Source organism: Protomyctophum bolini, assembly GCF_963924005.1.
Source record: "Protomyctophum bolini genome assembly, chromosome: 19".
In the NCBI taxonomy this organism is placed as follows: domain Eukaryota; kingdom Metazoa; phylum Chordata; class Actinopteri; order Myctophiformes; family Myctophidae; genus Protomyctophum; species Protomyctophum bolini.
The window spans coordinates 14,510,868-14,534,339 of record NC_137880.1 but is presented as its reverse complement, the minus strand read 5'-3'; the positions used below and the strand labels follow the sequence as shown (position 1 = coordinate 14,534,339).

At 43.3% G+C, this 23,472-nt stretch overlaps 1 protein-coding gene across 1 annotated transcript; it reads right to left on the bottom strand.

The window, feature by feature from the left end:
- Positions 1-4,357: 4,357 nt before the first annotated feature.
- Positions 4,358-21,579, bottom strand: dusp10 (dual specificity phosphatase 10). Its single transcript, XM_080790245.1, has 4 exons — positions 21,436-21,579; positions 18,999-19,932; positions 8,162-8,536; positions 4,358-5,289 (listed from the first exon to the last, which is right to left on the bottom strand). The coding sequence occupies exons 2-4, from the start codon at positions 19,882-19,884 to the stop codon at positions 5,024-5,026; spliced, it is 1,527 nt and encodes a 508-aa protein (XP_080646371.1). The 5' UTR covers positions 19,885-19,932; positions 21,436-21,579; the 3' UTR covers positions 4,358-5,023.
- Positions 21,580-23,472: the final 1,893 nt, after the last annotated feature.

The following is a 23,472-nucleotide window of genomic DNA, read 5'->3' as shown; positions in this document are numbered from 1 at the left end:
ATTCATATTATGTAATGTATTTTATGTGTGGACCCCAGGAAGAGTAGCTTCTACTAAGGTAGTAGATAATGGGGATCCCAATAAACAAATAAGGTATATGTAAACTCTGTCTCAGATCCTAATGGGCTAGACAGGCTTTGATTTCCGGTAGGATTTGCGTACTTACACGACTGCAAAGGCGAAACGGAAGTGGTGGGGAGGTGTGACTGAAATCTGCTTCATTTTCTACTGATTTTCAGTGCTTCCGCGTTACATGGAAACTGTGGGAGCATCTCGAGAGACTGCCAGTAGAGTGACTCTCTTTTAAAAAAAAACGACAAGTTCTGAGGCTACTGTACATTATCATAATATATTTATACAGCCTCTGAAATGCACGCTTAATTCTAGGGCATGTACAGTATATATATGGAAGCCATTTCTACCTCTGCATAAAAATTTAAAAAGGCCTACATTGTGAGTTATTTAAAAACAATTCCGAGTACTTCATACATAGTTCGCAATTGACACACACATTCGTTCTCTCATAACAGCCTTTATATAACAAGCCTAGGTCAAAACCTAGTACAGTAAGTACACTGTAAAAGGCAGGACTGTGTACGATACGCTACAGTAGAGCTGTTTTAATTTGGATACAGAAACTGGCGGCACTCTGCCTGCCCGAGGGAAATGACGAGGTTACATCATTGCTCACTGTCCGAGGACGCTGAGCAAGTAATGGAAGACCCCTGGGGGTGTAACTGAAGAATGCAGGGCCACTGTTCGCGTGGTGGAATCATTTTTGAAAGAGCAACAGCCAATGTGGTGTAAAGTAACTTCATCAGGTAGTGTGACTCTGTCAGGGACATTCATACTGTATTTAGTGCTGAATGGCAAAACAGTTCACTGAGTTCAGGACTTTTACATTTATCTAGAGGTTTAGGCCACTATGTGTTCGTCACACCTATACGCCTGTCAGTCCTTGTCCATGTTATGCCCATCCCCTCCCTTGAGCCAATTTTAATATAGGATTCAGGGGCAGAAATAGACTTCCAATCCATACATGTGCCCTTAATATCACCAAGCTATTTCTGGACTTACATACCATGCTCAATTGATGTATGGAAAATATGTTTGAGGCTAAACCTTTCATTGCTATTGAATAGCATGAACTGTCATTATTACTATTTACTACAGGAGACAGGAGATACTATGTATTTGATCCTCCAAATAATACTCTGTAAATCCTGATCTGATAATATTCATCACATCACCATGATAGAAATAAGTAATAACTGATCTTCTTTTTCTTCAGTTGAAGATCAGTTAAGATCCGTTAGGTGACTCTTGCTTGTCACGTTATATGTTCGTGCTTTGTGCGATGGAATAAGAATTAAGCATAAGCTTGTTTTGCTATGGGATGTTACATTACCGTACAGTAACATTAAAGTATGAACTTACGTTTATTGATAACTTCCAGGTGTGTATACACTCACTGCAAAACAAGTGTTGTGATTGTGTGTGTGCAAGGCATGTCTAAGATATTCCAGTTTTTCTCATCACAGTCATCTTTACGTTTTTGACAGTAGCATTCTCAGCTCTGTGCTCCATTAATCTTAAATTTACAACATTGCACGACTGTGGCACGGATCCTCAACCTAGCAAACCTACCACGTGTGCTTAGCTCACTATAGCTTGAAGATCAGTTATTTTCATACAACAGGAGTATGAATTAGGCAGAAATCTCCATGCAAGCAAGCAATGGGCCGCGGAGCTGAACATAAAAAAGTATGCTTGGCAAGAAGGCAACTTCTTTCTTTGAAAGGAACTAGTTGTACCCTGGAGTAAGTTGAAACACTCATTGTTTGTTGATATTCAAAGGCTCAGTGTATGGTCACAAACTGTTGAGGCTATTTTCCATTACATATTTTTTGACGCATGTCAGAATGGTTGTGTAAGTGTAACACATAACATTACTAGGGGTGTTATATACTGCTCAGTATTGTGTGGGGAGTGGTTCTCAAAGTGGTCCTTGGAGGGGTTACGGGGAGTCCCCATGCAGCAAAAGTATAGATCATGTAGCATCACAATCATTTAAGCACTTTAATTAATAGCAGATCTACAAGCTCACAGTGTACATCTGCTATTTTTGAGAAATTTGTATTGAATAACTTTGAGAACCTCTGAATGTACGGGGCTACGGACAGTGGAAGAGATGGGTGTTCTGCTGCAGAGGAAATGGGCAACAGTTCCACATTTGACTCCTATTACTTCCTATAGATAAACTACCACGGCCATCCATTGATCTGGATGGGTGGGGTAGGGGTGCTGCAACTAATCCATTAGCCGCGCTGCGTGTCTGTCTTTATGCTTGCTGGCATTTTGAAGATATTAATCGCCACAATTGTACAGTCCCTCCCTGGACCTCACTTTGAGAACCTGTACTTACATCATGGATAATAAAAAAACACAAAGTACAGTGAGATTCGGTTCTAATAAAATACATTGTCTGGATGGAGGAGAATATGTACTCCACAACTCCACATAGTCTCCAATGAGTTTGTCCTACTGCATACCTAATATTCAAGGTTGGAGTTGTTGGGAGGGATAGCGGAGAAAATCCAGGCCTCTGCTTTTGATACCCCCCCCCAACTTACTTTTGGGAAAAGTAGACTGACTGTCTGATGTGTGTGATATTTATTTTGATAAAGTTTGATAAAATCACAATTAAAAATGTATGTTGACCCTGGTGTCCCTAAATTGGGAAAATAACTTGAAATACTTATTTTAATTAAAAAATATCGGATGCAGTGTCCTACCCAATGTAATGTCCTACCCAAGGCAGTGTCCTACCCAAGGCAGTGTCCTACCCAAGGCAGTGTCTTACCCAAGGGACTTTTAACCACAATGAACCCTAACATCCTAACCCTTTTCTGGGGCATGCAATGATAGGCAAAAACAGTAGATGCACATGCTCACAATGCGCAGCCCGTGCGACGGGACGCCTATTGTTAGCTTGTACTATTTTCGTCCATGAGAGAAAGGAGGGGGCCAAGCGTAGACCCCTGGGGACGCCGATCTACAAAGCATATATGGATTCAAGTGGTTGGAAGATTACAGAAGAGCTGCAGCGTTGTGCCACTATGGTGACATTTAACTGTGACCCTGGGAAAAGTGTGATCATAGCTCAACACTCCTGGACACCGTGAATGTACTCAACGCCATGCATGCATATGGCAATATAGGGACCACCACAGCAAAACACATTACAGTATTACAAGCGCTGTAGTGTTATGGAAGAATGACATGGAGTGGACAACCAAACAAAATGGGAGCGAGGCGATGAACGGTGGGCGGGCATTTCAAAACCCTCCAGAGCCAGAGTGGTTCCCAATTTATTTTAGCTCAAGACCCAAAAGAGAAATCAGATCCGGCGCCCAAACTTTGCAGATAATGCTATTTTCACTACTTAAATATTTGTTTTCTAATTTAGGGGATTTCAACTCATGAACATCTGTGAATGTTTGTGGAAATCTTTAGAAAATCTTTTTTAAATCATAATAATTCAGATATCTTTTCAGGAAACAAAAAATGAAGGGATATTCACTTGCGACCCATGAAATGTATCCACGGCCCACAAATAGGTCCCAACCCACGGTTTTGGAAACAGTGCTCCAGACTGCAAGATGTACCAACAATAGCCGTATATAATACTGTATATACTGTATACCGTAAATTGCAGAATATCCACTGATCATTTCCAAACTGTCTTTCCCCTTCCAGCAGTCATGCATAACAAGGCTCTTATGGTTATGTATGTAAAATGTATTTGCTAAAATATATTGTTATCATGAAGGGATGAAATAATGCAAAACAAAGACAATGAAGAAGATAGACCAAAAGAAATGTATGTGAATCCATGATTCTGTGTATTTCTTTTTCTTGAAGAATAAACAAAAATGAAACCAACAGATGACTGACACAGACAACCCGAAGCAGTGCTCAAAAAATAGTTCTCCCCCCCCCCCCCCGCCCGCCCCCTCCTTACACCTCTCTGCGCCAAATATGAATACAGCATAACTGTATGTACCGTTAACGTGAACTTATGTAAACTGACCAACAGCTATTACAGTAACATCAAAATGGTACGTCAGCAAAGAGCTGGAAATGTTTTCATATTAATCATTATCAATATATACATATAATATCAAGCTTTCGGTTTGCATTCCACTCGTAAATTATTGCACAGTAAGCCACTGCGGGCTTGTCATGGTCGCCCACATAAACCCGGTATAAAAATAGAACAACATTAACACACCAAATAAGTCTTCATTGGATTGCCCCCCCCCCCCCCCCCCCCCCATACTTTTTTGTCCTTTTTTTGACAGGCACTGCTGTGGCCAGCCCAGCCTGAGTCAGCAAACATCAACTGTGTGCCACAGTGTAAAAAGCATGAAGTGCTCCACGCCTAAAGGTACAATGCCTTGTTATTCCTCAAAACAGTTCATCTATTTTCCTTTTTCCTCGACGGTCACACATGGACAGCTTCGGCCCTGCCCCCCCCCCCCCCCCCCCATCTCTCTCCCTCACCTGATTTATACTTAGTCATACAATGCTGTCGCTGGCCGGAGAAAGCTGAAATGCAAGGTTCAAACGTGCCGCAAATGCGGTGTGTTTTGAGCTTGCAAATCTGCGATTTCCAGCACATGACACCGTTACGATGGAGCATAAATTAGGAATCCCCCCCCCCCCCCTCTCTCTCTCTCTCTCTCTCGACTTGTCTTCTCCTCTGGGACATCAGCCAGGGTCCAAACGACAAGGGATTTTTGGCATTACTCATCACCAGTGAACCCAGTGCTTTGGCACGCCCAGAGAAAAGTCCGACACGAGCGCGAGGAGGATATCCTCAAATAAAAGTCCTCTCTCTCACACTCCCGAATAGAGTATAGCCCACGGTCCCCCTCTGAGAAACGGGGATAAAGGAGTGCGAGTGCTGCCTTTGCCTCTGCGCGCACGTGCACGCGCGTGTGGAGCAACGTGGTTTTTCCTACACAATGGTCTCCACCCCGATGAGCTTTGGCGTGAGGATGCGCGGCGTGATGCCGTTGTTGAGGTCCTCCTCGAACTCCAGCAGCTGGCCCATGAAGTTGAGGTTGGGCGAGATGACGGGCCGCCGGGTCTTGACAAACTTGTAGGCGTCGGTCATGGTCATCCAGGTGTGCTTCATCAGGTAGGCGATGACGATGGTGGCCGAGCGCGAGACCCCCGCCTGGCAGTGGATCAGGAGGCCCATGCCTGCTCGATGGGCTTCCTCTGGAGACGGGAAGAAGACACAGAGTCATGCAGGACAGTGTTCATTTGGTCGCCTAAAGCGGTGACAGATTTTCCGTTTGTCACTGACGAAAACGTAATAAAAACTACGCTATGATGACTACAACTAAATATATTGACAATTTTGTTAACAATTAAAAACTACACTAAAATGTTAGGACTAGTGGAGCAGAGATCCAGTAGAACTTGGAGAATTCATTTCATGCTTGGCTGCTCACGGGTCTCAAGCTCAGAAATGAGCCAATCTACAAGCTCAGATTGTCTATTTTCAGCACACAGCAAAGTGTAAATCGGGCATTACAAAACCATCGTCCCGACCTGACAAAATATGTTTTGTCAACTTAATAAACCGATCTTAAAGGACCACTTCACCACTTTTCAACTTCTCTTCATATAATTGGTCCTAATTAATGTTTATGATAAAATACCAAGTTTTTCTTTTTTTCTACTCAGTCTGTGTCTCATAGGAAGGCTGAGGGCAGTTCAGAAAACCGCCCACCAGTGACATCATCGTGAGATTTAAAAATAATATATATTTAGATTTGTATTATCGTGAGAACGATGGCTTCCATTATCTCATTGCAACTTTTTCAGGAATAGAAAGCCTGCAGTTTCTATTAGCTTGGAAAATTAATGATGTCACTGGTGGACGGGTTACTGAACTGACCACAGGCCTCCTATATGAGACACAGACTGAGTAGAAAGAAATTGTGGCATTAGTGAGGAGCAATTATATGAAGGTAGGTTGAAAAATGGTGAAGTGGTCCTTTAAAGACACATTTAAGTGCTTAAAACAATTGAAAAGAGAGAACATGGATCACCTGAAATGATACAATGTACCACTATTATTCCGTGAACCACTGGTTGGTTGAGAAACAACAATTCCGATCCAGAATGTGAGAAAGCAGCCTACTGATTCTCCACCCCCCGCACCCCGCCCTTGGGGAGTCACACTCAGTACCTAGTTAGTATGAGATAAAAGGAACATCTGCTTTGTGCAAAAGCTCAAAATACATTCACCCGAACTGGAGCATATGAGCCAAATAACAGAAGAGAAAGAAAACAACAACAAATCTGTCACGGCAGCGTGTTCGGCATACAACAACTCCAATGCGAGTGTGTTCCACCGCTGTGGGCCCTATTTGGGGACAGGTGGATTGCAGCCAGAAGGCAAATTGACAAAATTGACCATTTTCTGGAGGTGATTTCTCACCCCGCCTGCGTGTATTTGGTATTTTAGGGAGTCTGTCGCATGCCGGTGTGGGAGAAGAGGTGCATGGGGGAGGGGCAGCGCTCTGCAATTTCAGGACCAACCGGTACTGGCACAAACCTTTTATCTCCATATTCTAGCTTTTGGTGTTTTCCGTAGTACCCTACTTGATCATATACTACAGCGCAAGGTGACGCATTTAGCTTGTTGCTGCTTTTGTATTTGAATCCTGAAAAGTATTGGACATATGAGGTTTCTACCCGACAGAGACGATATACTGTATGATTGACTTGTCTCCTTTTTTTTGGAATGGAAACATAACATGATGTTTATGCATTTTAACCCAGATACTAGTTTCAATGTTTGTATGGAACAAAGCAGTATAGTGTCATGACGCACGGATAGGCCTGGCACAATCATTACATAATCGCAATTATTATAGCATAATCGTGAGAATCGTTTCATATCTGCCGTGTGCAATTCTTTCTTTACAAAGCCTAAAAGGCAAACTGAATCATAAAAAAACACAATTAAGTCACAAATATTTCATATTAATATCGAATGTAAAAAAAAAAACCTAAGCTATGATGACTTAAACTAAGACTAAATATAATACAAATAAACAAATAAAAAGTAGACTAAAATGTTAGGGAGGGACTAGTGGAGAAGAGATCCAGTAGAACTAAAAGACAAGTCATCTTGTTTGCGCTCGGGTGTTGCACTCTGAAAATAGCAGATCTACACGTGTGTGCTTGTAGATCGGCTATTTTCAACATGAAACGAAGTATCAAGGCATCAATGTTGGTGACAAAGCTTGTGCATCATCTAATTTCACCAAGATTTGGTGTAGATCGGGGGATAAAAGTATTGAGCCCGGTCAACAAAGTATATACGGTTGAAGTGCTTATGTAACTATGAAGTGAGCTTAACGCTGAGGAACACTTCTCAGCGGACCAGTGCCAGACTCTTATTAAGTGCATCTGGTATTTCCTCCCAAGATAATTCTACATCATCTGTTCTTGGCGTCAGTTTGAGTCGCTGCAGATGCTTTGGCTCTGCATCTCCTGCACAAAGAACATCCGTTTGGAACTGCATTTCCCATGATTCAAAGGACATCCGTTTGGAACTGCATTTCCCATGATTTTCCGACACTGTGTTAGGGCTGAAACTATTGATCATTTTATTAGCAATTATTAGCAGTCATTCTATCGATGATTATTTTTTTTGGATTTGTCAAATAAATTATACATTCGATTTAACAAAAATACAAAAAATAAATAATTATTAATACAAACTGGCAACCACTATATTTTATGCTTCAGTGCACAACGGTGTCGTGCAAAGATTGTGAAAATAGCAGATCTAGATCCATTTCTGATACAGACATAACCTTTTTTTAATCATCCTATCCTGTCAATGATACATTATATGTAGTGATATAATAATATATAAATAGCAGCCAGTCTTTGACTGCCAATCAACTTCTGTGTTTTGGTACGATTAGGTACCATTGGCTACCTTTTGTCTTTGTCGTACAACGGTCTAAAGAAACTGACAATCTACAAGCTCACAAGCCGCACGATCTTGTAGATTTGTTTTTTTTTGCATTTTTTATCAATCATCGATCCATCTTTTTTCCCCTACCGATGAATTCGAACGCCTCCTCAAAGTACTGCCGCAGGTTCTGCTTGTTGCTGTCGGTGGCCGGCAGCCTCTTGTAGCTGAACAGGCCTGTGTCGTAGTGGTAGAGCGGCAGGTGCGTGGTGACGTTGAGGACGAAGCCGATGTTGGTGCGCTGCAGCAGGCCCAGGTCCTGCGCGTCGCGCTCGTTCCCCAGGAACAGGAAAGGCAGGATGGGCGTCAGCACGGCGTTCTCGATGTCCGGCGTGGAGGGCAGCGAGTGAGGTAGCGGTAGCGCCCCCGTGAGACCGGCCGCCCCGCCGGCGTCCAGGCCCTCGTGGAGGTGCAGCGAGTGGTCACACAGGTTCTCGTGGCTCTGCCTGAAGCTGCTGAGGCCCCCTGTGTGGAACCGGAGAGCGAGAGGAAGAGGGAGCACAGTCAAAATCAGTGTTCATTCTGTCCACCTGTGTGGAACCGGAGAGCGAGAGAAAGAGGGAGCACAGTCAAAATCAGTGTTCATTCTGTCCACCTGTGTGGAACCGGAGAGCGAGAGAAAGAGGGAGCACAGTCAAAATCAGTGTTCATTCTGTCCACCTGTGTGGAACCGGACAGCGAGAGGAAGAGGGAGCACAGTCAAAATCAGTGTTCATTCTGTCCACTAAATGCCTATTCATAGTGATGAGGTGACCACCGAAAACTATGTCACGCGGCAGTGGTCACCGCTCACACAACACATCTCTGTTTTTACTAACCACCATTTCGGTGGTCACCTCATCACCCAAACCTGTACTATGAACAGGTCTTGAAACAATGATGAAAAATAATCGTCAACTTACCTTTTTTTTCACTGTCAAAATTATGAATGAAAATAAAATAAATAAACTAAAACCAAATCAACTGTAGATTTAGTCGACTGAAAGACTAAAAGTAAAACAATAATTTGGTTAAATGCACACACATACACGCACTTAACACTCAAAGGACCACAATGGATATATACACTCTGGGGCAGGGGTCATCACCACGTCCATGCTGGCTTGTGATTTACATTTTTATCAAACTTTATTTTCACCACAGACATACACAAAATAAGTGGTCAATGTCAGCAGAATCACAGATTAAATATGTACTAGTGGAATAATGTGTAAAATGTTAAAATTACAGTACAGTATTTCTGCATTAATTAAACACATTGGATGAATCCTGATATCAAGATTTTTACGTACAAATGTTCATGTACGGTAATTTTTGTCAATCAATCAATCGAGAAAATGATAAAAAAAATCATTGTGAGGCCGCAGGAAGTAACATTTGTTCATTCAGAACGAGATGAACGGGGCCAAACCCTGGATAAAAGCTTTCCCGTGTCGCCCCGTGGGCAGCGCTAGCTGCCACAACCCACTGGGGGCTTTCCATCCATGCTAAAACTCTATGTATACTCATACTCATGCTACTGTAGGCCACCATGTTATGACAGCACTACGACAACAACAACTGAGCTTTTTTTCATTCTGGTTCCATTAAAAATAACAGAGGGTGTTCAAAACGAGTTCTAAGAACACTGGTTCTCAACGCGGGGCCCGGGGACCTCCAAGGGGCCTTATTACTCGATTTTTCTGAGATGTATGAATGAGACATCTTTCATACAATTGTAATGCAAAAATATTTGCCGGCAAGTATTCAGCATTTTGGTATTATTTATTCACCCCGATGGCAGTGGTTAACGTCCTTTATGCTGCTCCTAACCTTGTCCACGAACAAACGTACACATGAATAACGACAACACACGTTGTTTATCCAATCCTTCCAGGTCCCGGTGTCCTACCACAGCGCCTCCAGTGGCGGATCACCATATTACTACGCTGCCCTACGCTCTCCCAGTAACCTGCCTGAGCCCCTCCCTTTCACCGTGGGAGACAACAGGACTTATCAGGTAATGCTGGCCTATTGGAACAGGCTAATAGCCAGGTGCCTTTCTTTATTTTACAAATGTGTGTTTGCACATGCAAGGAATTTGAGCTGGTACTGTAGCGACAGCAAGAAATATATAGAATAGAATAACACGTGCTCAAACTGTATAGGCTGAGGCAGCACGACAAAATTCGAGTTTGGAAATGAGAAATGCCACATGAACTGGAAAGGACAGAAGTTTGTACCGTATAGTCTTAGCCCTTTCAACAGGTCCCTCAGCTGAATGGTATAGCTGGGAGCCAAATGGACACTTTCACAGGAGACACTCTGAGAGATACGTATACTCTTCGTGTTTAGATATTGTATTCCTAGTAAGCTTACTAGGCTACAGAATGTAGTTTTCTAGTGTTTTCCTAATTCCTCGTTACTACTTCGTGGCGTTTTTGGCTCCTTGTTCCCTTATTGTGTAGTTTTGTACAATAAAACACCTTGCATTGTATACTCCCTCCGCTAATCTGTCCTGCCGCTGCGCTTGGGTCCTACACCTCCCTGTCTCAAACCGTGACACAAACTGGTGGTCCTTGAAAGCCCCCGTGCAGCAATGGATTTATAGGTACCATATGTCAATTGAATGGCTTTAGAATAGGTCAGTACGTGGAAGGATTTGCTGTCCTTTCTATTTCAATTCTGTTTTGACTCATAAATATACCGTCGGCCACAGTGGTCGATCACCTAACGACCAGTCACGTCTCCATTCATCATCTTAAGAATCAATGGTGGAAATAGTACAAAAAAATTGTTACTTGAGTAAAAGTATCAATACTGCAATGTATAAATACGTAAGTGAAAGTCCGGAATTCAACATTTACGTTTGGTAACGGTATAAAAGTATTGGTATCAAAATGTACCAAAAGTAGAAAGCACTCATCGTGCAGGATGTCCCTGAGATGTAGTGGAGTTGAAGTAAAAGTACTGACAATTGGAAATACTCCAGTATAGTAAAAAATAAATCAAAAATAAAATCAAAAATGTACAAGTACACTACTTGAGTAAATGTACTTAGTAAAAATAGTAAAAATACTTTCCACCACTGACGACCAGTTGCATCCCCAGTTAAGAATGATAAATGTCTGAGATGGCCTCCAGCACTCCTGTGATGCCCTCAGCACTAGACAAATAGCTTCCATTATGTTCCTCAGCGTCAAACTCTCAAGGTAAATCACTATTTAAGCCTGTCTCACTTTGCTAAGACATCTGCACTTCTTCACATATCATCCTGTAATATTGACATAATGTTGGCTGCGTGGAACACATGATTAGTTAAGAATGATGGTACCGGTATACTTAGGCTATGCTCAGACTGGCAGCACAAATGTTTGGCCCATCTAGATTGGAAACAGATTGATTTGATCAAGTCTGAACAGTTTAAAAAACCCCACAATGAAACAGATTTTTGTGAATCAGATTCATCCGATTCAACCACATTTCAAGGTGATTTGAATACCGTATATGTGTCTCTGTCTGGACACTTGTCTTGGACTTGGGCAGCCAGATTTGTACGTAATCGTGCCGTGGTGTCGTTTGGCAACAGATCTGCCAATCTACCAGCCCATGAAGCGCCGCAGTGCAAAACCTCAGTCGGACCGTCCGTCACGCCACCATATATGGCCGTCAGTCCACCATGCCTCATGACACGTCACGCCACCAATCCACCATACATGACCGTCAGTCCGTCACGCCTCGTGACACACTCCATTCAAACTCTAGACCCCAAAGTTATTAGTGCAGCCGCGCCCGGTAAGGTGACCTTACTAATTAACACACATTTTACGCCCTACCCGCTCCGAAAACGCCAACAAAAGAAAATTGTACACTCTCACAGTACAGAGTACAGAGGAACCCCCTCAATGAACCCTGTGAGTTCCACTTTGAGAACCACTCACTGAGAACTACACACTGGTATCAGATCAATATTCGGAATCGGTATCGTGTGGGTGGATGTTTGAGGTATTTTTACTTTACTGGAGTATTTGCAATTTTCAGTACTTTTACTTCTACTCCACTACATCTCGGAGGCAAATATAATATTGTTTGAAAACTACTAGTTACTTTGTAGATTTAGATTATTATTACAATACTGTACAAACATACAGTAACCACTTCAGCCCTACTGTATATAGGCTACCGGTAATGCGTTGTGATGTGACGCATTGTGAGCTCTATTTTATACATTTGTATCTTGAAATGAGACATTTCAGTTTAGTTTTGGTACTTTAATACTTGAGTCAAGTACTTTTTTTTTTTTAATTCTGGACTTTTACTTGTAACATCTAGATTGCAGTATTGATACTTTTACTTAAGTAAAACATTTGAGTACTTTTTCCACCACTGGTGTTGCACCTGTTGTCTTTCAGTGCTAGCCGGGTGGGTGGGCGGGGGCGCTGGGGTCCGACCACACAGAGTATCAGTTCATGACATGTATTGTTCATATTACAAGTGTTGACATCATGCCCAGTGAGGTCATTGTATGAGTCTCCATGGTAACTGCTGGGCAGGTGGGTGATCTCCTGTCAACTGTGGTCTGCGTGCGTGTGTGCGTGCGTGCGTGAAAAAGGGCCTGTGTACTTGAGTAAAAGAACAAATGTATTGGCATTGGCATCAGAATATATTTACAATAAGTAAAAGTACTGAAATGTTTACAAAAACTTTATCTGTAGACGAGAGCTTGTACTGTAGACTAACTACAAAATAGAGCTTCATTGGTTAATGTATGTAATAATAATCGAAATCTACAAAGTAACGTGTAACTATAATATCTTCAAATAATTGAGGAAAAGAAAAGAAAAAGTTAAATTTTATCCCTGAGATGTATTGGGGTAACTTTTGGCTTTTTATATTTTAATTGCTTGTAAATATAACCGATGTAATACGTTTACAGTGCTCATGTAGCCTAGCCTATAGTCACTTATTTTGCACTTGTTTTCATACAACTAGATGCTTAGTTAACTCACAGAAGCTGGCAACAGCTCATAACAACACAGTGACAGGACAGGCGCTGCTGGGCTGGACGTTGGGTGACACACAGGGGAATTGTAGTCTAGTTCAGGGGTAGGCAACCTTTGGCACCGGTGCCAACATTGGCACTAAGGAGGGTGATCACTGGCACACTGGCATAAGTGTGAGAGAGAGGACTTTTGGTTTAAAATAAACTATTTAAACTTAGTCAAATAAGTCCCTCACATTTGTATTAATCACACAATAGTGTCACTAGCTGCTTTTAAATGTTTTATTTTTCAATAACACAACTAAACGGAAACGATATATTAGTCATCCACCAAGACAAGACATATGCAATGTTTGTTAGCCAAGATACTGACTATGTGTGTGACTGTACTGTACTGTACTGTACTGTACTGTACTGTACTGTACTGTACTGTACTGTACTGTACTGTACTGTACTGTACTGTACTGTACTGTGACTTGATCCACTCTAGTGTAGGCTACGGGCCATGTTAAAGTGGCTAGTAAACAAGTTCAGAGGCAACTACCATTGTAGTTGTTTAGTAAAGGCTGTGCATAACATGGCTGTAAAACTCACCACCATTTTTGGGGGGGGGGGGGGGGGGAATAAATAAAGAAAAATAATGCCTTATTTTGACTCGCCCTGAGCCAGCATCTTTGTGTTTAGAATGCACTCAGTTGACAAATAGTCCCAGCAGTGTGAGAATAACAGACTGACTGTCCAAAAAGCAGCACATTGTGTAGAGATGAGGTCTGTGGACTGTGACCGTCTGTCATTATCTCTGACTAAACTCATACAGAAGAAGACCATACAATGTCTCTCTCTCTCACTTTCACAACCCAATGGCTCAGTTCCCGCTTAGAAATGACCTCTCTCTCTCTCTCTCTCTCTCTCTCTCTCTCTCCTCCCCACCACTCTTAGCTTTTCATACCATGTACCAATTCTTTCCACTGCTAACCATAAACAAACAGACATTTGTTTATTACAGATGCCTTATCTCCATATTTTTCCTTTTCATGATTTATTTTTGTAAATGAATGGCCCCTACTTCGTCATACTACAATGTGATATAGATAGATAGATAGATAGATAGATAGATAGATAGATAGATACTGCATCATTGATACTAATATATACAGTATCATTAGAATCACAACTCACATCATATAGTATTAGATACTGCATCATTGATACTAATATATACAGTATCATTAGAATCACAACTCACATCATATAGTATTAGAGGGATTAAGCAAAACAACAGTGATTCTCAATCGTTTTCGTGTCAAGGTCCCCCAACTTGATATGTATTTGTCCGCGAACCCCCAACTAAATAAATGTGTGCCAGGTGCCCCTAGAAGAGAAGATTTGTGTTCGAAAATTCGGGGTGCATACTTTGGTTAGACATATACCAACAGTCCTACAGTCATTAGTTAGACAAACCCGTTAGACATCAGCCTGCATGCTGCGGATTAGAAATCACCTGTGCTGTGGGTTAAAAATCACCCGTGACTCCCGACATGCGCGGCGGGTTAAAACGAATCTGGTGTGTCTGATTGTTTTATGTCATCAGTATCTGGCAGAAGCCAGGTAACTCCATTTTTATTTATTATTCTTTTTTTTTCATAAATCTATTGAACACCCTTGACGTCGACTGTATGTTGGTTGAAAATATATTGAACCAATGTAAAGTATTTAAAAGCGCTTATGAGAAAATTAGATAACTCCATTGGATCCTCTAACTGTCTGCTAAACCAGCTAACTCCACCAGAGGGGGTGGAGCATATTATGCTATTTTTGAATAGCCATTTAGCCAACGTATAAAATATGGATAAAGGGGTTCAATGATTGTGATGCTGTATTGACACATTTAGCTGGGGACCCCCTGGATCCCCCGAGGACATCTGGCGGTCCCCAGAGGCCGCTTTGAGAACCACTGCACTAAAGTGCACACAAATGATTGCAGGGTCTCAAGAGGATAGTGCAGAATATCTTCATGCTGTTATTATTAGCATAAATTATGAGTCAATCATATTAAATGGTTTAACAGAGGCCCACACTCTGAAGCCCATCAAATCATCATTACCTGCAAAGGCTTGTGGCCAAACATGTCCACAAGTAAATATTAGATGCAAATAATTTGATCTTGATCTATTCAGTCTTCTTGTTCAGTGTGCACTGTGCAGGACAGTTTTATTATTATTATTTTTTACGAGTCCTTATTGGAAAACCAACAAACTGTTTATGAGAACACAAAGAGAAGACAATCATAGGGCAAGGTGAAGACTGAAGACATCATATATTCATACATTATAATTCACTTCTGTTGCCTGCCATGGGCAAACATGCTATTACTGCAGTGCTGCTGCTACTAATACTACAAATAGCCTACTGCAACTGCTAATAATAATAATAATAATAAGGGTAATAATAAGGCTAATAATAAGTGTAATAACTAATAATGTACACACTCTATAGAAGCTGTGATAGAACTCAGACGACAAGCAGCCCTACAATGAGGGCATGGTATGTGTGTGACATACTAGCCAGAGCCATAGAGTAAGACAGAGTTATGACATTGAGGGGGCAGAAAACTGAGTGCTCGAGCGCTGTTCATGCAGCCTGGAGTTTGAAATACATTGTTTTCAACGAGGGCGGCGCAAATAAGAGCTATTTTAGGCATGTGTGCAACATGACAACTGTTTTTAAGTATTGTACAGTGACAACTGGATTATTATATATTATTATGTGTCAGAGTTTAGAGTTTAGAAGGGCTCTTCTAAAATCTGAGTGATTTCTAACGAGCGCTTCCAAACTCCAACACTCCGTGCTGCTCAATGTTTGCCACTCAAAATCCACTAACGTATATATGGGAGAAAGGAGGGGACAGAGTAGTGTACCTTGTCCCCCGGTCCACTAACGTATATACAGTATGGGCTCGCTTAAGTCATTAAACCAGGAAAGCATCTTTGTCATTTTTGAGGGGGGCTAGCACATCCTATGCCCAGCTTTGTGTGCCTGTGTGTATACCACATTTGTGATTATTTGATTGGCAGCGGAATGTGATGGCGTATGATGATTATACAGTGATGTGCATATGTTTTCAATGTAATGGTTCCCGGGACCCAGGGGTGGTCTTTTAGACGGTAGGGTCCTACTTCAAGGTTAGAGTACTACAGTATTGCATCCCAGGACCCCCTGAGGGTGACATGATTGCGTCCTTTCTCAATTTAGTGAGTGTAAGGATACAGAATGCAGGCTAATCGCATCACTGAATGATAAGAGCATCCCTCACTTCACACGAGTGTGATTTTTTAATTTTAGCATTGACTATTCAAACAGATATACAAGCTCACAGCGTGTCACTTCGTGTCGTGCTTGTACAATGTACATCTGCTATTTTTTTATAATTTAGTTTTATCTTGAAAGTGTGAGAACTACTGATTTATAAAGGCATTTGTGGAGTGGAATCGGCCTTAATATAGGTTAAGTGGCCAAACGATATACTTTAATGACATGGTTGACTCAGGGTGGAGAGATATGGACAGACACTTGCTGGGCTGATGAGAATGAGGCAGAACACACTGGATTCCCTCAGCAGCACAACACCGCCTGCATGCCATGACAATTCAATCTGCCTGCTGGAGACTCTGTGCTGTCTGCTCCTTCAAATGGACTGAGGCGCTCACAGTTTTGCTCCTTCAAATGGACTGTGCGTGTGCCTGCACACGCACACACGCACGCGCGCGCACAAGCACACACACACACACACACACACACACACACACACACACACACGATAGGAGCCTCCTCCATCAAACAAGGAGGGGAGAGGAGATGAGGGGAGGGGTGGGGTGGGGAGAGGAGAGATATGGAGGTGCTGTGATCTCACTGCAAGGCGGTGTCTAGAAGGCATATGACAGGCATTCACCACCCAGACCCCAAACGGCATGCTTGAACAACACACACACACACACACACACACACACACACACACACACACACACACACACACACACACACACACCCCAAAGATAGAAGTCATGGCTCCAGCCCAGGGACGTCTAACTCAACAGTACTCCCTATTTACTAACAGCTGATACAAATTCCTAAACACTCAACATTTACTTACTCAGCTAGAGCTGTGTGTGTGTGTGTGTGTGTGTGTGTGTGTGCGTGCGTGTGTGCGTGCGTGCGTGTGTGCATGCATTACAACATGCTACGCTGGTGATTATGCCTCATTAACAGAGGTCAGAAGGTTATCTACCCTGTATTTCCAACTCCTGTAATGTTACAGGATATATTGAGAATCTATCGAAACCATTGGTTAAAACGAATAAGATATTAAACTACATCATACTTGTTTGGCTATTTTCACTTTTGTGCAAGCCATTGTCCAATGTACAAACTCTACAAGTGAGCTTGTAGATCTACAATTTTCACTAAGAGCAAGGGTCAAAGTTCACATGGTTACCTGCACTAGAGTTCTCGCAAGATCCCGTGGAAGGCTACAAATTCCATTTCCACAGAGGTGACATTCTACTTTATTTTATTTTTATTTTCACTATAAGCTCCCTGAGTTGCAGTGGTGTAAGTTAAAGGACCACTTCACCACTATTCAATTCATAGAATTGGTCCTCTGCAGGCTAATTGGTCAGAAACTTTCTATTCCTGAGAAGTTGCATTGCGATAATGGAAACCATCGTTCTCACGATAATAGAAATGTAAATCTATATATTTTTAATATTGTTTAAAAAATAATGTTTTTAACGATGATGTCACTGGTGGAAGGGTTTCTGAACTGCCCACAGCCCTCCTATGAGACACAGACTGAGTAGTTTTTTTTGGGGGGGGTACAAATTGAAAAGTTGTCCTTTAACAGCGATGTCAAACAATAAGCTCACTCTCACCTAAATCCTCTGTGTAAATGTAATTCCGAGTTTAAACCCATACATTTTAACAGCTTCACATTTAATAGGGTGTTCAAGGGTTGACGGAAATCCTTTCAACTTGAGTTCACCAATAACTGACAAATAGATTTCACCAATATTTATTATAGAATGAGAATACGTATGCATATAATATGTTATCTTGGCATTAGGCTCTGCTACCTTTTCTCCCTGCTCGGCACAATTAAACAAGCATCATTCAACATTAAGAGCAGGGAGATAGATATACAATAACACCCCCATGGGGAAGGAACTAATAGCAGAGTCCCCTGGTGGTGCTGGGGAGAGACCGGTGGGAGCAAACAGGCACATAACAACAGTCCAGGAACAAAATGACAGCAGGAAGAACAGAGACTGAGGTGAGCTTAAATAACCCGGCAATTGGTCAGCTGACTGCCACGTCAGCGTGTGACGTATGAATCATGTGTAGTACCATTGTAATACGCTTCCGTATGTGATATGACTGAACTAACTCCGCAAGATACGCATCATGTCTTATTTAACCCATTCAGGACGGGAACCCCTTTTGGTGTTCTAAGCATTACAGTATATGTTATTGAAAAACAGCAGATCTACAAGCTCATAGTGCAGCACCGAGTGCCCCGCTACGAGCTTGTAGATTTGCTATTTTTGAAAAATCGTGAAAATGTGGCGCAAATCTTTGAATATATATTCTTTCAGACTCAAATCTTTGCTTGGGGGGGGGGGGGGGGGGGGGGGTTCCGATAGGGGTCGGCGGCCAATTACATATATTTTTGGGGGTCTGACTCAAATCATGACACTTGACATGAAAATGTTTGAGAACGACTGACATAGAAACCTGGGGTTTTCAGAAAACTGTCAGGGTTTAGACGAAATTTGTAGAATCGTCCTCAGGACAGGTCTAAATGGGCATTTAACCGAAAACAAACAAGCAAACAAACAAAAGCAGACTTTGAGAGAGGAAGTGCAGAATGCGGTGTGGTTGGGGGACTCCTACCTTTGAGGACGATGGGGTCCTTGCCCTCCCTCCTCAGTGACTCCAGCACCACGTGCAGCGGCTGCGAGGACGTCAGCCGGCAGGGCTCGGCGGTGCCCTCGTCGTACACCACGATGTCTTTGGAGAAGACGCCCCTGAAGGGCTCCTTGCCGCGCGGGTCCTCGCGGCAGGAGATGAGGTCCAGCACGGTGATCTTGCCCTGCTGCAGCCGCCGCCGGCTGATCTTGTCCGAGCAGTTGACGTGCACGGCGCCGCGGACGTGGCTCTTGTTGTACTCCGTGAAGGGCCGGCAGTCGATGATGACGGGCACGGGCGTCCCCGTCACGGGGTGCCCCATCGGGCAGCAGGTCACCCGCTTGGCCAGCTCATTGGGGTGGATGACCCGCACGGACGAGAGGAGGGCCTTGGCCGACGGCGGGGGGCCAGAGGAGGTGAGGGCCGGCGGCGTGCCCCCGCCGCCGCTCAGCGCCTCGTGGTTGCTGGAGCAGGGCCCGCCCGCATAGCTGCTGAGGTTGGGGCTGCTGGCGCTCACCTGGGCGTGGCTCTGGGGCGCGGCGTCCTTCTCATAGGTGCTGACCGAGCAGCAGCTGGCACTGCTGCATCCACACGACAGGGAGCGCGTGGAGCCGTTGGATGAGGGCATATACGTTATGAGATTGGTGGTAGTGGACTGGATCTTCACCACGGTGGTCGTGTTGATGACGGTCTTGCTGCCCACGCTGCTGCGATGATGATGGTGGTGGTCCCCTCCGCCGCCGCTACCGCCGCTGGTGGTGAAGGAGTCCAGGAAGCTGGCGGTGGTGTCCAGGCGCAGTTGGAGTTCCTGAGGTCGGATTGGCCTTGGCAGCGCCACCACAATTCTGTCGTCGAGAGGAGACGGAGGCATGGGGAGGCCGCGGGCGGTGACGTCTTACGGAGAACTCGGCGAGTGGCTCTGCGGAGAGGAGGGGAGGAGCACAAGAGAGTCAAAGCCTTGTGGGGTTTCATTCAGTCAACTGTAAAATCTCCTCATGGTGATCCTTCACTTTCCCTCACGGTACCATTTGCACATGCATTTGTGGGTTTACAAATGGATAAATGTAACATAAAATAACACACCACCTGGCAAAGGCTACGAACGGCCAGTTCGGCCGCCCTCGTGTCCGTCCGCGTGATCGGCACGCAAACCGGAAAAGGGGTTAATGTAACCAAATAATAGTCATGTTAACACCTGCATGCAGGGTGGGTGCCAGCTGGGTAATGAAAAAGAAAGAAAATAAAGCCAGCCGTTTCATAAAACTGAATGACTTTTGAATTAAATGGATATAAATCCCTGCAAATGCACGTGTGCACTGAAACGATATGCTTCCATCCATCGCCATGCATGTATACGCCTGCTCTAATGTGGTGTGTGTGTGTGTGTGTGTGTGTGTGTGTGTGTGTGTGTGTGTGTGTGTGTGTGTGTGTGTGTGTGTGTGTGTGTGTGTGTGTGTGTGTGTGTGTGTGTGTGTGTGTGTGTGTGTGTGTGTGTGTCCAAGCCACAGCTTCTGTCTATTCTAGCTGGAGCCTCTCACTGGGCTACAGCTTTCTACACATCAGTGACAGAAAAGATAAAATGCTGCATCAACGCTACACCGCAGTTTGGTCTCTCCCTCAGAATGGGAAGTCAGGGTGCAAAAAAGAAAAAAGGGTACAATCGCTCTCTCAAAAAGCACAATCATTTAAAAGCCATGTCATCCTCGCATTATTGTGTGTAAAAAAATTATAATAAAAAAAAAGTCCCCCGCCGAGCCACGTCTGTCCCTGTGTGCGCGTCTGTGCGTGTGTGTGTGTGTGTGTGTGTGTGTGTGTGTGTGTGTGTGTGTGTGTGTGTGTGTGCGTTGTCCTGTGTTGGTCGTGTAGCCGCGGCGCGGCGGCACACGTTCAGTCCAGGGAGAAATCATTCATGGCAAATTCATTGAAGAAACCGGCATGAGAACGTGCTGAGAATATGATATAGCGTTCGGCTCGGAGCGAATTGATCCGATCATCTTGAATTACACACAAAACGCAATCTCCATTCCGACTGCAAATGAATCAATGAGAGGGAAAAAACAACACAAAAAATGTCATGCCTGGATTTCATTTGGAAGACATTTACGTCCAATAACTTAGCTATACGGCTTAGAATTAATAAACATTTAAACCGAATGCAAAACATTGCGAGAGACAGAGGCTATAAGGCCAAATCTAGATTAAACGCGAAACCAATAAATCGGATCTTTTTGGATTGTGTTTTAATGTAATCACGATAAAATCATCATCTTATATTATACTCATTTATTTATCATAAAGAATATGCGATATGTGTGGCTGTACAGTTCATCCCGACAGCTATAACTTCAGTGAGAGACAGTGCAGATTGATTCAATATTAGTCCAAAACTATCACCCCCCCAAAAAAGTTGCAGGCTACTTACATGTATTTGTATCAGTATGTTTCGCCTTGCGGGAGGTGGGGTGGGTGTAGAAGGGTGATAATAATAATATGAATATTATTATTCTTCTAAGGCTGGCTGACAGGGGCGCCTCCATTCAGCAGCGTCCCGGTGTGGTGGCGGACTTGAACCCCACAGAAACAACACTGAAGGAAGTCAGCCAACCTACAGAAGCTGCTTGGGGGGGTGGAGGGGGGTGCGATTGACGGGGAATCGAACCAATGCGTGGCTGCGTTGGGGATTCGTTGCGTTACAGTTAAGCCCGGCCCCGCAAACAAACGCCCCGCAACGGGGAGGGGTCTATTGTGAACTGTGAAGCAGGCAGCAGCCGCCTCTTTTGGCTGGCCGTGACGGAGATTGCCGAGTGAACACACAGTCCCGTCCCGAGTGTGCACGAGCGGCCATGGTGGTGATGATGTCATTGGAAACCAATCAAAAGTCCCTACATGCCAATTTTGTGCCAAGAACGAACCGCTTTACCGCGCACTGTCAAAACCCAGAGTGTTTAATTATGTAAATGTATTATTGTAACAGAGAGAGTGTGTGTGTGTGTGTGTGTGTGTGTGTGTGTGTGTGTGTGTGTGTGTGTGTGCGCGCGCGTGCGTGTCACAGTGTGTATATGTGCTTAAAACAAAAAGTATTTGTTCAGTAACAGGTCTCCTCCTGTCTAACTCTTTAAATAGTTTTATTTTTTGTTAATTATTAACAAAAAATCACACCCGTGTGAACTGAGTGGTCTCCCCCAACCCCCCCCCCCGCTCTCTCTCTCTCTCTCTCTCTCTCTCTCTCTCTCTCTCTCATTAGCAGGCAACAGTGCAGCACTATCTCTCTCTGTTTCTGGCCACTTTTGCCCCTACTGGTACTCATAGTCACATAGGTTAACACGGACAAGTCACAGGTTAACACGGACATTGCTGTTCCTTGGTGGTTGCACCACTCAAAAATAAGTCTAATTCCAGCCAATTAGAAGAAAATAGACAACCAATTTATCAACTCAAAATGTATAGCTTTCTGTTCATTTCTTTGTGACACCGATCACTTCAAAAATCACTTATCCTTTACCCTGTATGCACATCCCGACCTGAACATTAAGGTTCTGTTTATTAAAGAGCTGGAGAGACAGGGAGACCCCTGTTACTGAACAAACACTACCGCAATGAATAGAATATAGAGCTATTTAACACTTACGGGTATTAAAAAACAAAAACAAAAACAAAAAAACACATCCTACTGCACCTTTAAATCTGAGCGTATACAAATGGAATCATGTGCACTCTCACTCTCAAATGTAGGCTAGGCCTATACTTGTAGCTACCACATGCAACCCCTTATGGGTCCAAATGGTACAATTCACACTCAGGATTTCTCTGGGTATTCTAGGCTACATTCCAAAGCAAAAGGGGTAATCCCTAAAAGCCGGTGCTTCCTGCATCCACCTGCTGATTCACAAACTTCAAAGAGCACCTGCTCTGTTGTTGTCGTCATCACAAAGAGAACAGTGGTTCTAAAAAGCTGGCAATTTCTCGTGTCTCTGTTATAAATGTTTCACTGTTGATAAAATGCTATATTGTTTTTTGTTTGTTTGTTTGTTTTTCTCCAGTGTTGTTGACTGCACATAAAGGCCATATCCATTGTAGTCACTGTACATGGCTACAGCCTACAAGCCTCGTCCACTGTCGATATAGGCTACATTTGCACCCCCATCATTGACGAAATATGTAGGCCTACTGGTTATAGATTGTACATTATATGTATGCTTATATAATATTTATAAATAGATTATCATGCAGACTTTATCTATCTATTGTGCCTGTCTGTGTGCATGCGTGCATGAGAGGGTGTGTGTCTGTCTGTTGCTGATTTAGCATGGCTACTTTGAAAGTTAACAAGTGTTTTGCTAGTTTTGGTTTGTTGCTCAACCTCTTCTCTTCAAGGAAAGAACATGATTTTGTAGCTACTTTTGCACATTACATTCTCTACTACTTGCAATTATAATTATAAATCCTGCAGTATACCTCC

What these genes read in the sequence shown, in the direction of transcription:
- dusp10 (XM_080790245.1), bottom strand. Translation starts at nt 19,884, where the DNA reads ATGCCTCCGTCTCCTCTCGACGACAGAATTGTGGTGGCGCTGCCAAGG. An exon ending in GGACCCCATCGTCCTCAAAG is followed by an intron (nt 8,537 to 18,998) that starts GTAGGAGTCCCC and finishes GGTTCCACACAG; the next exon opens with GGGGCCTCAGCAGCTTCAGG. An exon ending in GGAGGCGTTCGAATTCATCG is followed by an intron (nt 5,290 to 8,161) that starts GTAGGGGAAAAA and finishes TCCCGTCTCCAG; the next exon opens with AGGAAGCCCATCGAGCAGGC.